This window comes from Vicugna pacos, chromosome 13 (assembly GCF_048564905.1).
Source record: "Vicugna pacos chromosome 13, VicPac4, whole genome shotgun sequence".
In the NCBI taxonomy this organism is placed as follows: domain Eukaryota; kingdom Metazoa; phylum Chordata; class Mammalia; order Artiodactyla; family Camelidae; genus Vicugna; species Vicugna pacos.
Genome location: NC_132999.1, coordinates 29,501,760 through 29,520,038, shown reverse-complemented (window position 1 = coordinate 29,520,038; position 18,279 = coordinate 29,501,760). Strand labels below are relative to the sequence as shown.

Sequence of the window (18,279 nt, the reverse complement as noted above, 5' to 3'; positions counted from 1 at the left end):
TTCATAGGAGCATTATTTACAATAGCCAAGGAATGGGAACAACCTAAGTGTCAATCAACAGATGAATAGATAACGAAGTTGTGGTGTATACATATAAAACAGAGTATTATTCAGCCATTAAAAAAAATGAGGAAATTCTACCATTTGCAACAATATGGATGGACCCTGAAGGGATTATGCTAAGTGAAATAAGTCAGACAGAGAAAGACAAATACTGTATGATCTCACTTACATGTGGATAGAAAGAAAGAAAAGAAAGAAAAAGAAAGAGAGAGAGAGAGAAAGAGAGAGAGAGAGAAGGGAAAGGAAGGGAAGGGAAAAGGGAAGGGAAGGGAAGGGAAGGGAAGGGAAGGGAAGGGAAGGGAAGGGAAGGGAAAAGGAAGGGAAGGGAAGGAAAGGGAAAAGGAAAGGAAGGAAAGGAAAGGGAAGGGAAAAGGAAAGGAAAGGAAGGAAAGGAAAGGGAAGGAAGGAAAGAAAGAAAGTAAGTCATAGAAAAAGAAATCAGACTGGTTGTTACCAGAGGCAGAGGGTGGAGGGAGGGGAAAATCTGAAGAAGGTAGACACAAGGTACAAACTTTCAGTTATAAGATAATTAGGTACTAAGGATGTGATGAATACTGCTGTATGATATAAAGGAAAAGTTATTGAGAGTAAATCCTAGAGGTTCTCACAAGGAGAATATTTTTTCTTTTTTCTTTCTTTTCTTTTTATTGTATCTATGGGAAGATGAATGTTAGCTGAAATTACCATTGCAATCATTTCACAGCGTATGTAAATTAAAGTATCATGCTTTAAACTTATATAGCCATATATGTCAATTACTTCTCAATAAAACTGGAAAAAATAATAGTAGTAATTTGCATTTTTTTAAAAAATGATTCCTGGGCATGGAGATTCTTAGTATTTCCTAGTCGATATTTAACACTTGCTATAGGGAAATTTACTCTTCTGACTTAATAGTTTGGATTTACTCCTTCTTTGCTACAGGTTAAAAATCTACATCGTTACTCCTCAATTAGATAATCTATAAGTAAACTGTAAACCAAATGAACCTGATGTAATCAAAAGCAACTTGGTAAGAATACTCGTAATGAGTGTTTAAAATTGGTAAAGAAAAATGCTAATTAAGAGTATACTGGATTGAAAACAAGAGGCTGTGGAGGGCACAAGAAACAGTGTCAGAAAAAAAAGAGATTATAAATATCTATGCTGGTACTGGCACACTGATTTTACATCATTGCTATCTAAACTCAACAACAAATAAAATATATTCCACACTTCCAAGTTTTCTTTCACCGCATGCCATTCCTTCCTACTACCATCAAATATCCATTCCACCCCAATTTTTTCCTTCTACCAATTGACTTTTCCTGTTTAATATACTACGTATTTTCCCATCCAGCCCCCTGCTATATTCCCTGAAAGCACATTTTCCACATTTTCTTTATACACACCATACAATTTACCTACACTACCCTTCCCCTAGTCCACCTAGTCAACTCCTAGCCATTCTTTCAGACTCAGTTCCAATGTCACCTCTTTATAAAGCACTCCTCAAGCTGATGCCTCTATACCAACTCAACTTGGTCACTCCCCTGTCAAGGATCCTATTTTCAAACAACATTGTTATTACTACTATTATTTGCTTATATGTCTTTCTCTGAAAAACTCCTAGAATAGCATTATCATGGTTTTAAAAATGCCACACATGCCTAATTCAAATTTGTATCACCACATCATGGCACATGAAAGGCATTCAATATTTATCTTGACAATGCACAGATTCAGAATAGCCACTAATTCCAGGCTGAGGAAAAAGAAAGTGAAAGACAGAACTGAGTAAAATGGCAAACTGTAAAAAAACACTTCCTGTAACTATGATTTTGTGAGACTAACTATACAGGCCAAACTCTGTCCTACATCATAGACCGCTACTTCTTGATATTCTTTCCTATTTTCACAGGGTGACTATTCTGTCATAAGTTCTATTAATAACTCAGGATTGCCTTCTTCAGTTTAAATATGACCTCATTTTTCTAAGCTATACAAAATCATAACATTTCTTCATTTCCTTTCTTATTTATCAAGGATGATGACCTATTCCCTTGCATGCATACTCACAAATACCTCAAGTATCTATTTGTGAACAGATTGATTTATGAGTCTGTCCTTCAATATCTAGCAGTAGTGGGTTGTTTTGTTTGTTTGTTTGTTTGTTTGTGGGGGGTAATTAGGTTTACTTATTATTTTTTAATTAATTTCTTTTTTTTAGTGGAGGTACTGGGGATTGAACCCAGGACCTTGTGCATGCTAAGCACGTGCTCTACCGAGCTATACCCTCCCCCTATTTGCAGTGTTTTTATTGTTAAGAGTAGGAATGTGTATTTCTAGGTTAAGAAATTAATTAGTACTCTGGAACAAAACACTAATGTCTAGAATAGTTCCTAACATATAGGCGATATTCAGTAAATATGAAAGAACAAAAGAGGAAAGAGAAAATCAAGAGGGAAAGAAGTCTAGTATATCCTGTAGAGTTTGATAAATTTGTCACTCCAGACTATTAACTTTTAATGGGCAAAAAACTGTGCCATTTTCTTCAGCATACCCCTAGTGCCTACCATAGCATCTAGAACATAACAAGCTCTCAGTATCTATTTGATAAGTGAGTAAGTCAAGGGTCAACAAAATACTTCTTGTAAAGGCACAAAGTAATATTTTGGTAACTATTTTATGCTTTGATAAATAGTAGCTATGCTTTACAATTCATATAGTCTCTATAGTGAGTACTCAAAACAACTCTGCCATGGTAGCACAAAAGCAGCTATAGATAATAAGAATGGCATGGCTGTGTTCCAATAAAACTTTATTCATAAAAACATGAGGTATTTAACCACAGTTTGAAAAAACAAAACACAAAAAACAAAAACAAGGAGGTATATCATATTTGTCAAGCCCTGGGATGAATGAATGAAGTCAGACTCATAAATTTAAGGATTTGCTGAACAAATGGAAGAAAGGAAGAAAAGAGAGAGGGAGAGAAGAAGAAAGGAAAAAGGGAAGGAAGAAATGATTAATGTTATCTCTGTCTTAGGAACAGAAAAAGAAAAATAAAAAGAGCTGTACTTGGTAAAGAGAAGTTACAAAACATGCATTTTCCTCCAAATAACTAAAACAAGAAAGTATACTTTTTCAAGTCGAAAGATGTGATCTCTTTCTAAGCGTTCTTCTGCTTGTTTCAAACCTAGCCTCTGCTCAGGTGTCAATGTAGATTCATCTATCACAGTGGCATTTTCTAAATAGTCCATCTCTGAAGAATTTTCTTTATTAGATTCATCATTCTTCATTTTACCTGGAAAAGGAAGCAATTACTTAGTTACCATCAGAACTGGTAAATTAAATTTTTTTAAATGGAAAATAGGCATTCAATTTATACATATACAGAAAAAATACTCTTCCCTCATATCTTCCTTGGCTGTATAACTTGGTATACCTAAGTAAAATATAAGTAAAAGTTATTCATGGTATCAAAATTCACAAAAAAAAACTACTTTATGAGTCAAATGCCTATCTTCTTCTTTCAATTTATCTGTATCATAATAGACAAATATGACTGAGACTCACTATACAAGGCTAACATAACATAACCATCTTGCAGACTCTCTGAAGTAAAATGATATAAAGCTATTTTAAGTCCCAAAGATGACTCACTGAACTAAAGTCCCTTGGTGACTTTATCACTATAGAGTAGAAGCCAACAGAACATATATACTCCAGACCATAAACCACACCAGGCTCCTTTTCTTCTTTGCTTTCACTGAACTCTTGGATAGCTCTACCACATCAGTATTTTTACTTTGCGTCTCTGTCTCCTAACTAGACTATAATCTTTTTAAGGCACAGACTATGTGCTTTCAATCTTTGCATTTCCAGCACCTAGCAATATGTACCTGGTTCCACCACCAGTGTGATTTTTTAAAATACAAACTGAATCATGTTATTCTCTTGCTTTTAATACTTAACAGGCTTTCAAAGAGTGCAGAATAAAGTTTAAACTCTGTAGCACATAAAATGCAGTTCGTGCCCTCCTGGAGGCAGTCAACAGTCTAAATACAGTAATTCCAAGTTTTTGTAAGTTGTATAAAGGGAAAAAGCAGGTAATTGAGAGGGAGACAAACTTTAGATATGGCGGTCAGGGAAGGCTTCTCTCAGATTTTTAAGCCAAGGCCTCAAGAGAGCTAAGTTATCTATATATCTAATTTTACATCCTGACCTAACACTTTTTACTTCATTCATGTGCTAGAATGGATCACTGCTACTTCAAGTCTCAATACCTTTACATGTACTGTTCCTTCTACCATCAAGGGCCCTCCCACTTCAAATAGTAATGTTTACTTGTCCTGCAAAGTTCAGCTTAATATCACATATTTCGGAAGACAGTCTGATATTCTTTATATTCTCATAGCACCCTCTATATTCTCACACTTTCACAGTAATGTAATTTGCATTTATTTACCTCCTACATTAGATAATAAATTCCTTGATACTACTGATCAGGTCTTATCCAACTTTGTACCTTCAGATTTTAATACAATGCCTAGACCAGAGATGACACTTACTAAGTGTGTTAAATAAGTAAACTGATTTGGATGTATCTAAAAGCGCTTCTAAAAGTAAATGCTCAAAATCAACCAATCTCTCCCCTCTGCCCTCAAAAGCCACTCTACATGCCATCTACAAGAACCCTGACAGTAGGTTCTATTTTTTGATAGCACTCATTTTCTGAACAAAAAAGAAATAGTGTGCCTCTGGAGGTGATGTGTCTCCTACCACAAGAAGAATACCACTCAGCAATTAAAAAAGTAATGGTATACTGATACTAGCTACAACATGGATAAATCTTAAAAACACAATTAGTGAAAAAACCCAGACACAAAAGGCCACATGTTGTGTGATATATGTGATTTCATTCACATAAAATAGGCAGATCTAGAGACAGAAAGTAAATTAGTGGTTGAAAGTGCCTAGGAGGAGAGGGTAATGAATACTGACTGCTAACGGGTATGGAGTTTCCTTTGCGGGTGATGAAAATATTCAAGATTTAGACAGTGGTAATGTCTACACAACTTTGCAAATATATTTTAAAACACACTGTATATTTTAAAATGACAAGTTTTATGGCATGTGAATCTCAATAAAACTGATATAAAAAGATAAATAAGAAAAATTTTTAGATGAGAATAAAACTACAGAGAAAAATTAAACAGGTAAAAGGAATAAGGATTGCCAGAGGTGGAGGTGAGGGCTGTAAATTTTAGGTAAGTGACACAGCAAAAGGATCACTGAGAAGGTGAAAGAGGTAAGAGAACTAGCAATATGGACGTCTAGAATAGTGTTCCAGGCAAGAGGAAAAAGCAAATGCAAAAGATACCAGGTAGACATTTGCCTTCACGTTTGAGGAACTGCAAGGAAACCATGCAGTTGGAAAAGAGAGAGAAAGGGTGAGAAGTAGGTAATGAGGGCAGAGAAGAGGAGAATGCCGAAGATACTTCAAGGACACTAGCTTTTACTGATGTAAGGGAAACCATCGAAACATTTTGAACAGCAGTAACATGATGCAAATAACTTGAACAGGATCATTCTGGCTGCTAAGTTGAAAGTACAATGAAGGGTGGTATAAGCGAAAATAAGAAAATGACTTAGGTTATGCTGCTCAAAAGCATGATATTGACCAGCAGCATTCGCCTCATTCAGGAGCTTGTTGGAAATCCAGTATCTCAGACTCTAGATTTTCTATATCAAAAAATCTCTGAGAATGGAGCCCAAGAATCTGAATTTTAATACAATTTCCAGGTGATTCATATGCATATTAAAGTTTGAGGAGCCCAGATCTAGAATACCTTCCCCTCATATATTCACCAGGCTCACTCTCTCACCTCTTACCTTCAAGCAATTTGCTCTAATGTCACCTTCTCAGTGACAATTTAAATTTGATACACCACCACTAGAAACAGCAGCATTATTTCCTATGACCTTTCCTGTTTTATTTTCCTCATAAGATTTATCACCATCTAATTTATTATATACTTTTGTTAATTATTACATTTGTTGTCTGTCTCCTCCCACTAGAATATTAACTCCATAAGAGCAGTGTTGTCTGTTTTGTTCACTGCTATATTCCTAGAGACTAAATCAGTATCTGGCACATAGCAGAGACCCTCCAAAAATATTTACTGAATGAATGAATGGCAAAAGGAAAATGGTGAAATGCTAGGTGGGCACTAAATTTGGGCCTAATGGAGATTAATCTACCAATCTCAGGTGGACTTGAGATTAATCAAAATTCTATAAAGCCTATTAAGCCAAAATAGACAATGATCTAGATACAGGTTTTATTCTATTTAATTTACAAAGGGGAATCTAATGGGAAATCATTCATTCAAATATTAAGTTGGGTTTTTTCATATGAGAAAAAAATGCTGAATTATTATGTATGAACATGACTTCAAGGCAGATATTCTACATATTGAAGAAAATTCTTTACAACATGAGAAGTATTTGTGAAAAATGATTGCTACACTATAAACTCATTCTTTCTAATTTGTTAAAACAAGTCTCCCAAAAGGACAACTACTCAGTCTACTAGCTTCCTTAAGCTAATTCAACTTGTTCTCCATCTTAATAACAAAACTGTAATTGGAGAAAATAATAAAAAGATTGCCATTGTACGCCTAATGTGTCAGGCACTACATGAAACACTCTATTGGATTATTTCACTTAACCTTTATAACAAAGGCAGCAGCATCTCTACTTTTAAAAACTTGAGGAAATTGAGACTGTTTTAAATGATAAGCAGCTTACCCAAGTTTATAAAGTTATTAAATGGGGAAGATAAGGTTAAAAACCTATGAAATTTTACTCCAGAGCTCACAATCTTAACCATCTCGCTGTCACCTTATTTTGTCACCTTTTAAAAAAATAATCTTTAAATCAGATTTTTCACTAATTCAAGTGATGAGACCCTTACAAGAGATCTTATGCAATAGTATTTCCCAACTTCGATCAATCACATACTATCATGTTTAGATGTGCCATATCTAAACACTACTAGTACTATTATTTATTTGATATTGTCTTTAAACTGACTTACTTTTTTTGGCATTGTCCTAAGCCATATCTATATAAAATGATTAAGTTGATATCTTTTCTTATAAAAATATCTCTATTAAATGGAAAAAAAGTTCTGTCAATCTAACATCAAAGACATGAACAATATTTATAAATAATTAAAGCCCAGATCAAGATCCCATAAGAAAATGAATTTTACACAAATAGTTCTCCAGTAAATTTCAATAGTGTCCTAATGAATCTCTGCTTCCAGTCTTGCTCCTGTCAAAGAATTTACTATAATAAAAAAAGATAAACATATATACACACACACATACACAAACATATATATGATTATAGCACTACCTTGCTTAAACTCTTCAGCAGCTTCTCAAAACACTAATAAAGTCCAAACTGTCTATAATGTTCTAAAAGGCCCATTATTCTCCAATTCTGCTGTGCCTTTTCAGCTGCATCTTTTGCCACATTTCCCCTCAAGCCCCTGTTCTGGTCATACTGAATCTTACTTGCAGTCATACTTGCAGTCTCATATTTATATCATGCATTTTCCCAATCCAAAGTCTAATCCATCAATTAAATCATATACTTTCCTCAATTCTAAGTTTTTGGGTCTGAACTAAATTACCACTTTACTTGTCTGTATCACCCCCACCTAACTAGAAGCTTCCCTGAGGTCTGGGGCTGTGGATTTTTGCTTTTCTATTGTAAACACATGCAAGACATATAATAGGAACTTAATACATACATGTTTTGTGAATGAATGAGCAATATATTACTAGGACCATTTAAAAGAAGTGTGTGTCTATGTGTGTATACTGACTACAGGAGTCACTAAATTTGTATTTGTACAGGTTTTGTACCTACTATACTAAATGTTTTCTAGCTTAAAGAGCCATATTATTAATGTTTATTTTGTAATTAAAGTAGTTAAAATCAAACTATAGATAACCTAAAGAATATTAATTTTTAAATATCTCTCAAAAATGTGACTTGTAGGATAATCTGATTTGTACTTACTCAAATCATCTGATATGTCTTCAATTCCTGAAGCACTATCATCAGAATCACCAGTATTATCTGTACATGTTTGTTTCTTCTGAGATTGTTGTGAGTCTTCCAGAGCAGATTTTTCTCCCTCTGTAACATCAATATTCACTTTGTCCAGAGAAGTAAAGGAGCTTGGAATTTTTTTTCCAATCTGCTGCAATTCTGTCTGTCTCATGTTTTCTTTCAATAGTAAACTTGGTACCTTCTCAGCTTCTGGGGGTAAACTGGGCACCTTTTCTGATTTCATCTGAGAACTGGGTGCTTTTTCTGCTCTCCTCTGTGAATTAAGTGTCTTTTCTACTACTGTTGCCTGGAAGCTGGGTGTCTTTTCTGTCTTCACTGGTGAATTAGATGACTTTGGTGACTTCTCTGCTTTTGCCTGTAAACTGGGTGCCCTTTCTACTTTTGCCTGTGAAATAGGTACTTTTTCTGATTTCACTGGTGAATTAGGTGATTTTTTTGCTTTGCAATGACTTTGATCTCGAAGGACTAACCCCAAATCTTTAGGGCCTGGAACACTGGCAGCATTTACTTTACATGATTTAACTTCTGTTTTTTCTATACAAATATCATTTTGCTTATTTTTTTTACTACTATTCCTATTTGGAGAATTGGTCCCAATTTCTTTTATGGATTTATCATTTCTAGCTTTCAAAGTTTGATTAGTTATAACTTTAACTGCTTTGCTTTCTTCAGAAAGAGCCCAAGCATTCTTCTTTGGTTCATGATTTTCATTTTTAGAGGTCTTAGACTCTTCCATTATTTGAAAACCTGCTTCTTTCCAATTGTGATATTGTAAAATGGCAGATCTCCGGTAGTTTGAATTGCTTCAAATCCAGTTTAGGCAAGCAAACTATTGGGGGAAAAAAAAGTGTTATTTAAAATGTAAAAGCTATTTTTAAAAAATTGGTTAGACACAAAGATTTTAAAGTTTATTCTCAAAACTAAATAGAAAAAAAAAACTCTGAAAACTACATGAGAAGGAGTTAAAGCTCACCGAGTAAATAACAGCAAAACATCCATAAAGGAGGTTCTAATATAATCCTGGCAATATGACATCAAAAAAAGGAAATTTTAGAAGTAAAATGTTGCTTTACATTACTCAGTAAGAATTTCAACCCAAAGGGAAACAAAACATGCAACTGATGCACCACAATTAACATAAGAGAAAATGGAACAAAAAAAAGAATTCCAATTCATATGCAATCCAAACTACAGGGAATAAGTTTACAGAAGCCTAAGCAGTAAGCTCTTGTCTACATGACTTTTCTACTAAATACTACCTATCTATACAGCTAACCTACTTCTAACTTGACTCTCTAAACATGGAGAATCAACGTCAATAGACTTTCTCCGCCTCTGAAGCACAAAGGAGTTTAAATAAATTCTTCTGAGGTAAGAAAATTTTACAAACCAACAGGTACCCAGAGCTAAAAAGTGACAGTAATATACTATACAATGATACAATGGTCATGATACATGTTGTTATACACTTGTCAAAATCCACAGAATGGATATCCCTAAGAGTGAACGCTAAGGTAAACTATGGACTTTGGGTGATAATGATGTGTCAATGTAGGTTCACTGATTGTAACAAATGTACCACTCTAATGCAGGGATGTTGATTGTGGGGGAGGCCATTCCTGCGTGGAGGGAGATTATGGGCACTCTATAGTTTCTGCTCAATTTTGCTGTGAAACTAAAACTGCTCAAACAAAACAGTAACGTTTAGAAAACAGATGATAGTAAGAAAGAACACAAAAATCAGTCAGAACCCATTTTGTTATAAAATATAACAGGAAATATTAACCTTTCACCACAGAGTACGAACTATAAACAAATGAAAACACTGCACTTTGTTAAATTATTTCTATATTGGAATGACCCTGTATACTACATATTATGGAAATCAAGATTTTTTTACTTTTCACTTTGCCCTGTATGCCTTAAATTCAGTCCTATACCTCTAAACAAAGATTAACAATATGAATAAATATTAGAGTCAGCAAAAGCAAACTGCACATAGCATCTTTGATTTTACTTGGTTAATGTATTAAATTATAAATTTGGGCAGCCAAACACCTCTAAGCATTTAACTATACATCATATCAACACAAAAATATTACCAAAATTCAAAACTTTAGAACATAATTCATTTACTACTGACTATGTTTATTCCAAAGTACATTTCAAAAAAAAAATAGAAATTAAACTTACCTAGTTATATCTCCACTGAAACATCCTACTCAACTTGGATCTAGCTTTTATAATTCCTATTTATACTACAGTCCTCCACATCCTCTGCCTTGATCTCTGCCCATCTGTCTAGATAATATTAACATAATCTTTTATGCAAAAAAACCTACTAGACAGATAAGCAACAAGAATATATTGTATGGCATAGGGAATTATAACCATTATCTTGCAGTAACTTTTAATGGAGCATAATCTCTAACAATACTGAATCATTATGCTATACATCTGAAACTAGTATAATATTGTAAATCAACTATATTTCAATAAAAAAACTTCCTAGGTGCTTCTTTCTAAATTATTTTACAAAATAATATTAAATAAATTATGGTAATTAAAATTTAAGCCAAAACCTAGACTTTCACCATTAACTTCTTTTTTTTTTTATTTTATTTTTTATTGACGTGTAGTTGATTAATGAGATTAGTTTCAGGTGTACAGCAAAGCAATTCAGTAACACACATACATACGTATATACATATACATTTTCAGATTCTTTTCCATTATAGCTTATTACAAGAAACTGAATATAGGTCCCTGTGCTATACAGTAGGTCCTTGTTGTTTATTTTATATATAGTAGTGTGTATCTATTAACTTCTTTTTTGACTAACATAATTTTCCAGTTAAAAAGCTATAGCATTTTTATCTATAAAAGAACGTTTTCACTCCTCATTTTCAGATATTTAAATTTATTTAATTAATACTTTTTTTTATTATTCTTGATAAAATTTTTTTAAATAACTGTCAAAAGAGTTGCCAAATACACCTAAATTCTTGTAGAAACTGCTGCAGGTTCCTAATTTTAAAAATAAAAATGAGTTTTATTCTGAAAGATTAGTTTACTCTTATTCAGCAAACAAAATATTTTAAATTTTCTAATGCTATTCTACAGTAATAACTCTTTAATAATTTTGTAGATGTCCTCTTACCGACAAAAGCCTAAACAATAAAGACTCAATATAGCAAAATTCATCCATGATTCTGTTTATAAAACTTTTTACACAAACTATTCTTCACTCAAAAAAAAAAAAACCCAACCCTCTATAAATCAAATCTGTATGTATAAATAAAAGCCACAGAGATTTTTTTTTTAAATCAATGTATTGAATACAGATAAATGCTAGTGAGGAGTTAAAGATTTAGAAAACTTGCAGGTTTTACTTTAAGTGAGTAATTTGTTTCATATAACTAAAAGTACATTTGATCTTTTTTTATTGAAGCATAGTTGATTTATAATGTTGTTTTAGTTTGATATACAGCATACTGATTCAGTTTTTTATATATGTGTGTGTGTATATATATAAATATTATATATATTTATATATATTCTTTTTCATTACAGGTTATTACAAGATAGTGAATGTAATTCCCTGTGCTACATAGTATAACCTTATTATTTATTAAATTTTTAATAGGAACAATGTGCTATGAAAAAACAGGCCATAGTTACTTTCTAATCTTCCTCATCTTTTCCTGTATGAGTAGCAAATGTCTTACTGCTTCCAAAAAAGAAAGTGTGGTAATTTTACAGTAAAACTGCTATTTTTAATTCTTTCTTTTAAGCTATCAACAGTACAAAATTTTCTCCCAAACGTTTTAATTTGTAGAAATGAAATTTTCTCTGAAGAGATAAGGTTTTGAAAATAAGGTTCACTGCTTTCCAAGTGCACACTCGGCAAAATTGGTTCAATCAAATAAAAATGTCAGACCTACTTTCTAGTACCTGGTTACATTTTTAGAATGCAGCAAATGAGTATTAAGTGAGATTCTAACCTTAAATAACCATTTATTAACAAGAAAATACAGATAATTTTAATGCATTTATTTTAAAAGTGTTTGACTATAGAAAACAATAGCATTTAGAATGTATTCCATTTCATTTTTAAGTAAATCATTAAACATCAGTCCATTTCTTACTTCTAATCATGTAGTCTGCCTTCCATGAATCCTTACAATGTCTACCACAGTGCTAGGTACTTAACAAACATTCAACATCACCGGCAATTAAAGGAATAGCTACTCCAGACTGATGTCTTTACATCACTCTTTTCCTCCTGCAAACCGAAGTCTTTAGCAGAAATTGGAATTGTTTCACTCAGTTTTTGATGCCTTTCTGTAATTATTCATCATTCAACTGGCAAACCAGCCTACAAGTTCTGGGGCCTGAGACTTAAGAGTTGTTTCAATACACTAGCTGAGAAAGTTTACCTGAAACAACTGTTCCATAACTAACGAAGAAGCTAGTCACAGCGCGAGTTACTATTCAAGTAACCTTTCATGGAACAGACAAAGGAAATAACGGTAAGGCATAATTATCAGAATCTCCTACTTCTTTGAAAAAAAAATTACATAATGAGCCAATTTCAACTAAACTATAAAGTGAGTGGCTGAATCAGCTACCTTTAGCATCTACTCCAACTGAAATGTTATAATTCAATACAAATCCTAAAACAGTGATGCTAATGTTGTATTTGTTCTGATAATTTTACAAATTAGAGAAAATTAACAAGAATATCTCAGGCTCCATACAGACACAGCATTTGTACAGAGGTAAACTATACTCATTGTGATCATTTCTTAATATATACAAATATTGAATCATTATGTTGTCCACCTGAAACAAATATAATATTGTGTCAATATTACCTCAATTAAAAGAGAGAGGGGGGAAAAAAAACAACTAGCAATGGTAGCCAATAGTCTCCTACAGGAATAAAGCTTGCTATAAGCAAAGGAATTCCATATAAACTAAGATGCCAGAGACTGAATTATTATACATGGTATGTGCTTAACAAATAAATTTTAAGTTAATATATTATTAAACATTTTTAAATGACTAAACGCTTAGTAATTATATAATCTGGCATTTGCAATTGATTATATTTAACACTGAAATACTAGTGGTAATAAACCATCCTTAAAATACTGATTACCTTTAAGGCAGTAGTTCTCAAATTTTAGCATTTACCAAAATCAGTTGGAAGGTCCCATTTCCAGAGTTTCTGATTCAACAGGTCTGGGATTGAGGCCCAAGAATTTGCATTTCTAATGAATTTCCAGGTGATTCCGATGTGGCAAGGCTAAGCACTACAAGTGAAGAATCAATGCTCTAAGGCATGGTTCTTAAAGCAGAAGTGAAGGGAAATCAAACTCTTCCGTACAATTTTACACACAATGAAGAATTTGATTCATGTTGGTCACCCCACTAGATTGTAAACCCCAAGAGGTAAGAAACTATTTCTGATTTTGCTTACCATTATATCTTCAGTGCCTACTACAGTGCCTAATACAAAGCATACAATAAATTTGTTAAAAGGATTAATAAAAATTAGCTTAAATTATTTTTAATTGTTCACACTTTAAAAATGAACTATAATAAATCCAAAAGATATGTAATTGCATGATACCTTATATAGTTTACAACATAACCAGAAAATGTCTTTCTTTCAGAAAGCCTTCCCTTATCCATTCCCTACACTCCCACCACCCAGGCTAGACTGGATAAGTATGCCTCTTTCTATGAAATGTGATTTTACCGTTGTTATGGCACTTGGCACTTAATATTTTTCATGTATTAACTTCCTATTTGGACTATAGGAATTTTTTCTCCAATATGCTTCTTACAAAACAAATACATTTACACAGTTTAAAAAGTAAATAATACTACAAGGTAAAACAGTATTCTTCTACCAACTACCAATCTCTCTCCTCAAAAGCAACTACTCTCAACTCTTTTAGCTGTTTCTTATGTGATTTATCTCTGTATTTCCAAATTATATGTTAAGCTGATATTTTTTATTTTGCTTTAATTTTAGATACTACCTATTGACTTTCTACAGACAGAAATGTACACATACATATGTTCCTATCCCACCACCATCCTCCCAGGATGACATAATATGATATACTAATATTATTCATGGCTAAACCAAATATACCACAGCACAGAGTTTTCTACATAACTATCAAAATTCATTTTTTTCCTTTTTCTTGGCCACATGGCTCAACTACATTTCCCAACCTTCCCTGCAGTTAGGTGTGACCTTAAAATCAAATTCTTACCCTCTCTATATTCTTCCTTTCTCATTGGTTAAATTTTCAATCATCTATCTTCAATCATATAGCCAACAATTACACTCTAATCCGGACCAACGACTCTCCAACTTTTGTGCACAGGAATCAACTAGTTTCTAAGCGCAGAGTCTGTTTTCAGTAGGTTTCAAGTGAGAACTAACATTCTGCATTTCTAACAAGCCCAGGTGAAGTCCACACTGCTAGCCCTTCGCCATACTTTTGGCTGGACATCATTATCAATGGAATCTGGGGGTCCTGAATGACCATACACAACAAAGTATGCATCTAGATCTAGTGACCACTCACCTAGCAAATATTACATGAGAGAGAAAACTGTTTTTTAAGCCATTAAACTGCTGGATCTTTCTGTCACAGAAGCCTAATCTTTTGACTTAAGTAACATATATACTGTAATTGCATTTCCCTTTTGGTATACTTTTCAGTTTTACCTGAAATTAATCATTATCTCATTTTTCTTCAGTTTTTAACATACCTATCAATAATTCATTGACACAACCATAAATCTTCTCTCAATGTGTTCAAATACATCAAGTAATCCATATGTTTGTTTTTGGTGGTGGTGTTCTCTCCTTGGACATCCCCTGTCTGGTAATTTCTGGTCACTACTAGACTTCCACCACAGCTGTCACCCCGAGATTTCTTTCCCTTTCACTGTCATCCTACCAATTCCCATCGACTTTCTCATGCTGACTCTTCTATTTTCCTCTTCTATGATTTACTCCCTCCTTTTTGGTAGAGCACATTCTGTAGTAGCTGTCTGAGAAAGGAAACAAGAAAGGCATTGAAGAAAACAATTATGCTCTACTTTTGACATTTCATTCTGTGTAGAGGGACATCCATTATCGTAACATTCCTGACTTCTTTCTACTCCCTTCATTCATTCCTTTCCTAAGAAGATGGGGTAACTTATTTGATCAGTGACTTTGGAAAAATTATCTGGGCAAAACTTAGCATCTTCCTCTCTCCTTCCTCTTTGCATCCTGCTGTTCCCAAGAAAGAAAATTCCATCCTCTCATTTATACTCTAACATTTACAGGTGCAAGCCCCACACAGGGCCTGTTACTGTTCAGCTCTGCCAGTGCCTGACTGGGTAAGTGCCTAATTCTGTCAATGAGTATAAGCAAATCATTTGAAAATATAAGTCCCATTCTCTAATGTGAATCATTTTTTTAAAAGACATCAGTGGTTTAATGGATGGTGGGATCATACACACCTGAAGCAAGATCCTGGAGTGACATCTCACCATGTACAACAGACAGTGGGCAGGACATAGAGTCCTCTAATGTGAATTTTATCTGTAATAAAAATAGTATTTTGGTCTCTTCCTTTATCTCTCTCAATTTGTTCAAAATTAGGAAGGGAAAGACAGTACTGTTTATTAGGCCCCATTAAGCTTCAATAAGGAGTAAGTTTTATAAAACTTTTCGTATTTGAAATGTTTTCATTCTATCTTCATATTTTGTTTGACTATGTTTAAAATTCCAGTTTGGAAAAAATCACTCACTAAATCTTACAGTTACTGTTTCAATAATTTCTAGTTTCTAGTGTTACTACTGAGAAAATTATGTCATTCTTATTCTCCATCTTTTTTACTGAATAGTTTTTTTTTATCAAAACTTTTAGGATATTCTCTTTCCTCAATGTTCTGTAACGTACAGGTGATAATCCCTGGTGCAGATATTTCTTCATTCATCTTGGTGGGTATTCAGCTGGTTCTTTTAATCTCTAACTCAAGTCCTTCACTTTTGGAAATTTTTTTCCTGTGTTATGTCTTCTGTAAGTTCCACCCTTTCATCTTCTTGTTCCTTTTCTAGAGCTCTCATTAGTTGAACTTCAGGCCTTCTACATTGATCCTCCTCCAATTATCTCATCTTTTCTCTCCATTTCCCATCTCTCTGTTGTCCTTCCTGAGTTAATTTCCTCAGCTTTATCTTCCAACCCTTCTATATTTGGAGAGGGAGGCATGGAGGGAACCTACTGTATGTTCACTTCTAAGAACTCTCTAATTCTCTGATTATTCCTTTTCACAGCACTCTGTTCTTGTCTCACAGTTATTATCTCCTATTTCTGAAAACACTAATAGTTTTCCTGAAATTTTTTCTGCTACCTGTATTATTTGTTTTCTGAATTCCTTATTTGCTTTCTTCTCTATCATGCATACAAACACATGCATGATAGGAATCCCAGTAGGAAAAGAGAAAAGGGGAAAGAAAAAATACTTGGAAAAAATTATAGCCAAAAGCTTCCCAAACCTGATGAAGAACACAATTACACACAACCAAGAAGCTCAGTGAACTCCAAGCTAAACAAACTCATATGATTCCTGTCAAATTGTTAAAAATCAAAGACAAAGAGAAAATTTTGAAAGCAGCAAGAAAGAAGTGAATTCCCACACACAAAGGACCCATGATAAAATCAGCAGCTGATTTCCCATCAGAAACCATGAGGCCTGAAGACAATGGGATGACAACTTTTAAGCCCTGAATGAAGAACACTGTCAACTAAATAGTCTCGTAAAAAATGGTTACAAGAGACAAAGAAGGATGTTATATACTGATAAAAAGTTCAGTACAGCAAGAAAATGTAACAATTATAAACATATATCCACCTAATAACTGAGCCCCAAAAATATGAAGCAAAAATTAACAGAACTGAAAAGAGAAATAGACAGTTCTACAATAATAGTTGAAAACTTCAATTCCCTTCTTTCAATAATAGTTAGAGCAACCAGACAGAAAACCAATAAGGGAACAAAGGACTTGAATAACACTATTCACCAACGTCTACACCTAATATATATTCAGAAGACTCAACACAGCATCAGCAGAATACATACTCTTCTCAAGTACACATGGAACATTTTCAAGGACAGATAGACTATTTTGTTAGGCCACAACAAGTCAATAAATTTTAAAAGAATGAAATCATACAAGGTATCTTTTCTTATCATAATAGACTTAAATTAGAAATCAAATCACAAAACAGCATGGTATTGGTACAAAAACAGACATGTGGAACAATGTAACAGAACAGAGAGCCCAAAAATGAACCCACAAACTTTTGGTCAACTAATCTTCAACAAAGGAGGCAAGAACTTACAATGGAATAAATACAGTCTCTTCAGCAAATGGTAATGGGAAAACTGGACAGCAGCATGTAAATCAATGAAGCTAGAGCACTCCCTCACACCATACACAAAAATAAACTCAAAATGGATCAAAGACTTAAATATAAGACAAGATATAATAAACCTCCTAGAAGAAAACATAGGCAAAGCATTATCTCACATACATCTCAGAAATGTTCTCCTAGGGCAGTCTACCTAAGCAATAGAAATAAAAGCAAGAATAAACAAATGAAACCTAATTAAACTTACAAGCTTCTGCACAGCAAAGGAAACCATTAGCAAAACAAAACAACCACCTATGGAATGGGAGAAAATTTTTGAAAAGATGAAACTGACAAAGGCTTGATCTCCAGAATATATAAGCAGCTCATACGACTTAATAAGAAAAAAACAACCCAATCCAAAAATGGGCAGAAGACCTAAACAAGCAATTCTCCAAGGAAGACATACAAATGATCAATAGGCGTATGAAAAAATGCTCAATATCACTATCAGAGAAATGCAAATCAAAACTACAATGAGGTATCACCTCACACCAGTCAGGAACACCATCATTCAAAAGTCCACGAATGACAAATGCTGGAGAGGCTGTGGAGAAAAGGGAACCCTCCTACACTGCTGGTGGGAATG

The 18,279-nt window shown here is 33.5% G+C and overlaps 1 protein-coding gene across 10 annotated transcripts in view; it reads right to left on the bottom strand.

Moving 5' to 3' along the window:
* The window catches only part of TUT4 (terminal uridylyl transferase 4), a 132,622-nt gene that overhangs the window by 96,392 nt on the left and 17,951 nt on the right, over window positions 1-18,279 (bottom strand). For all 10 annotated transcript variants that reach the window (XM_072974435.1, XM_031684252.2, XM_015236156.3 and 7 more), the window contains exons 2-3: window positions 8,143-9,025; window positions 3,186-3,349 (exon numbers count right to left, since the gene is read on the bottom strand). In XM_072974435.1, coding sequence (XP_072830536.1) covers window positions 3,186-3,349; window positions 8,143-8,932 — 954 coding nt within the window. In that variant the 5' untranslated portion in view covers window positions 8,933-9,025. The remainder of the gene's footprint in view (window positions 1-3,185; window positions 3,350-8,142; window positions 9,026-18,279) is intronic.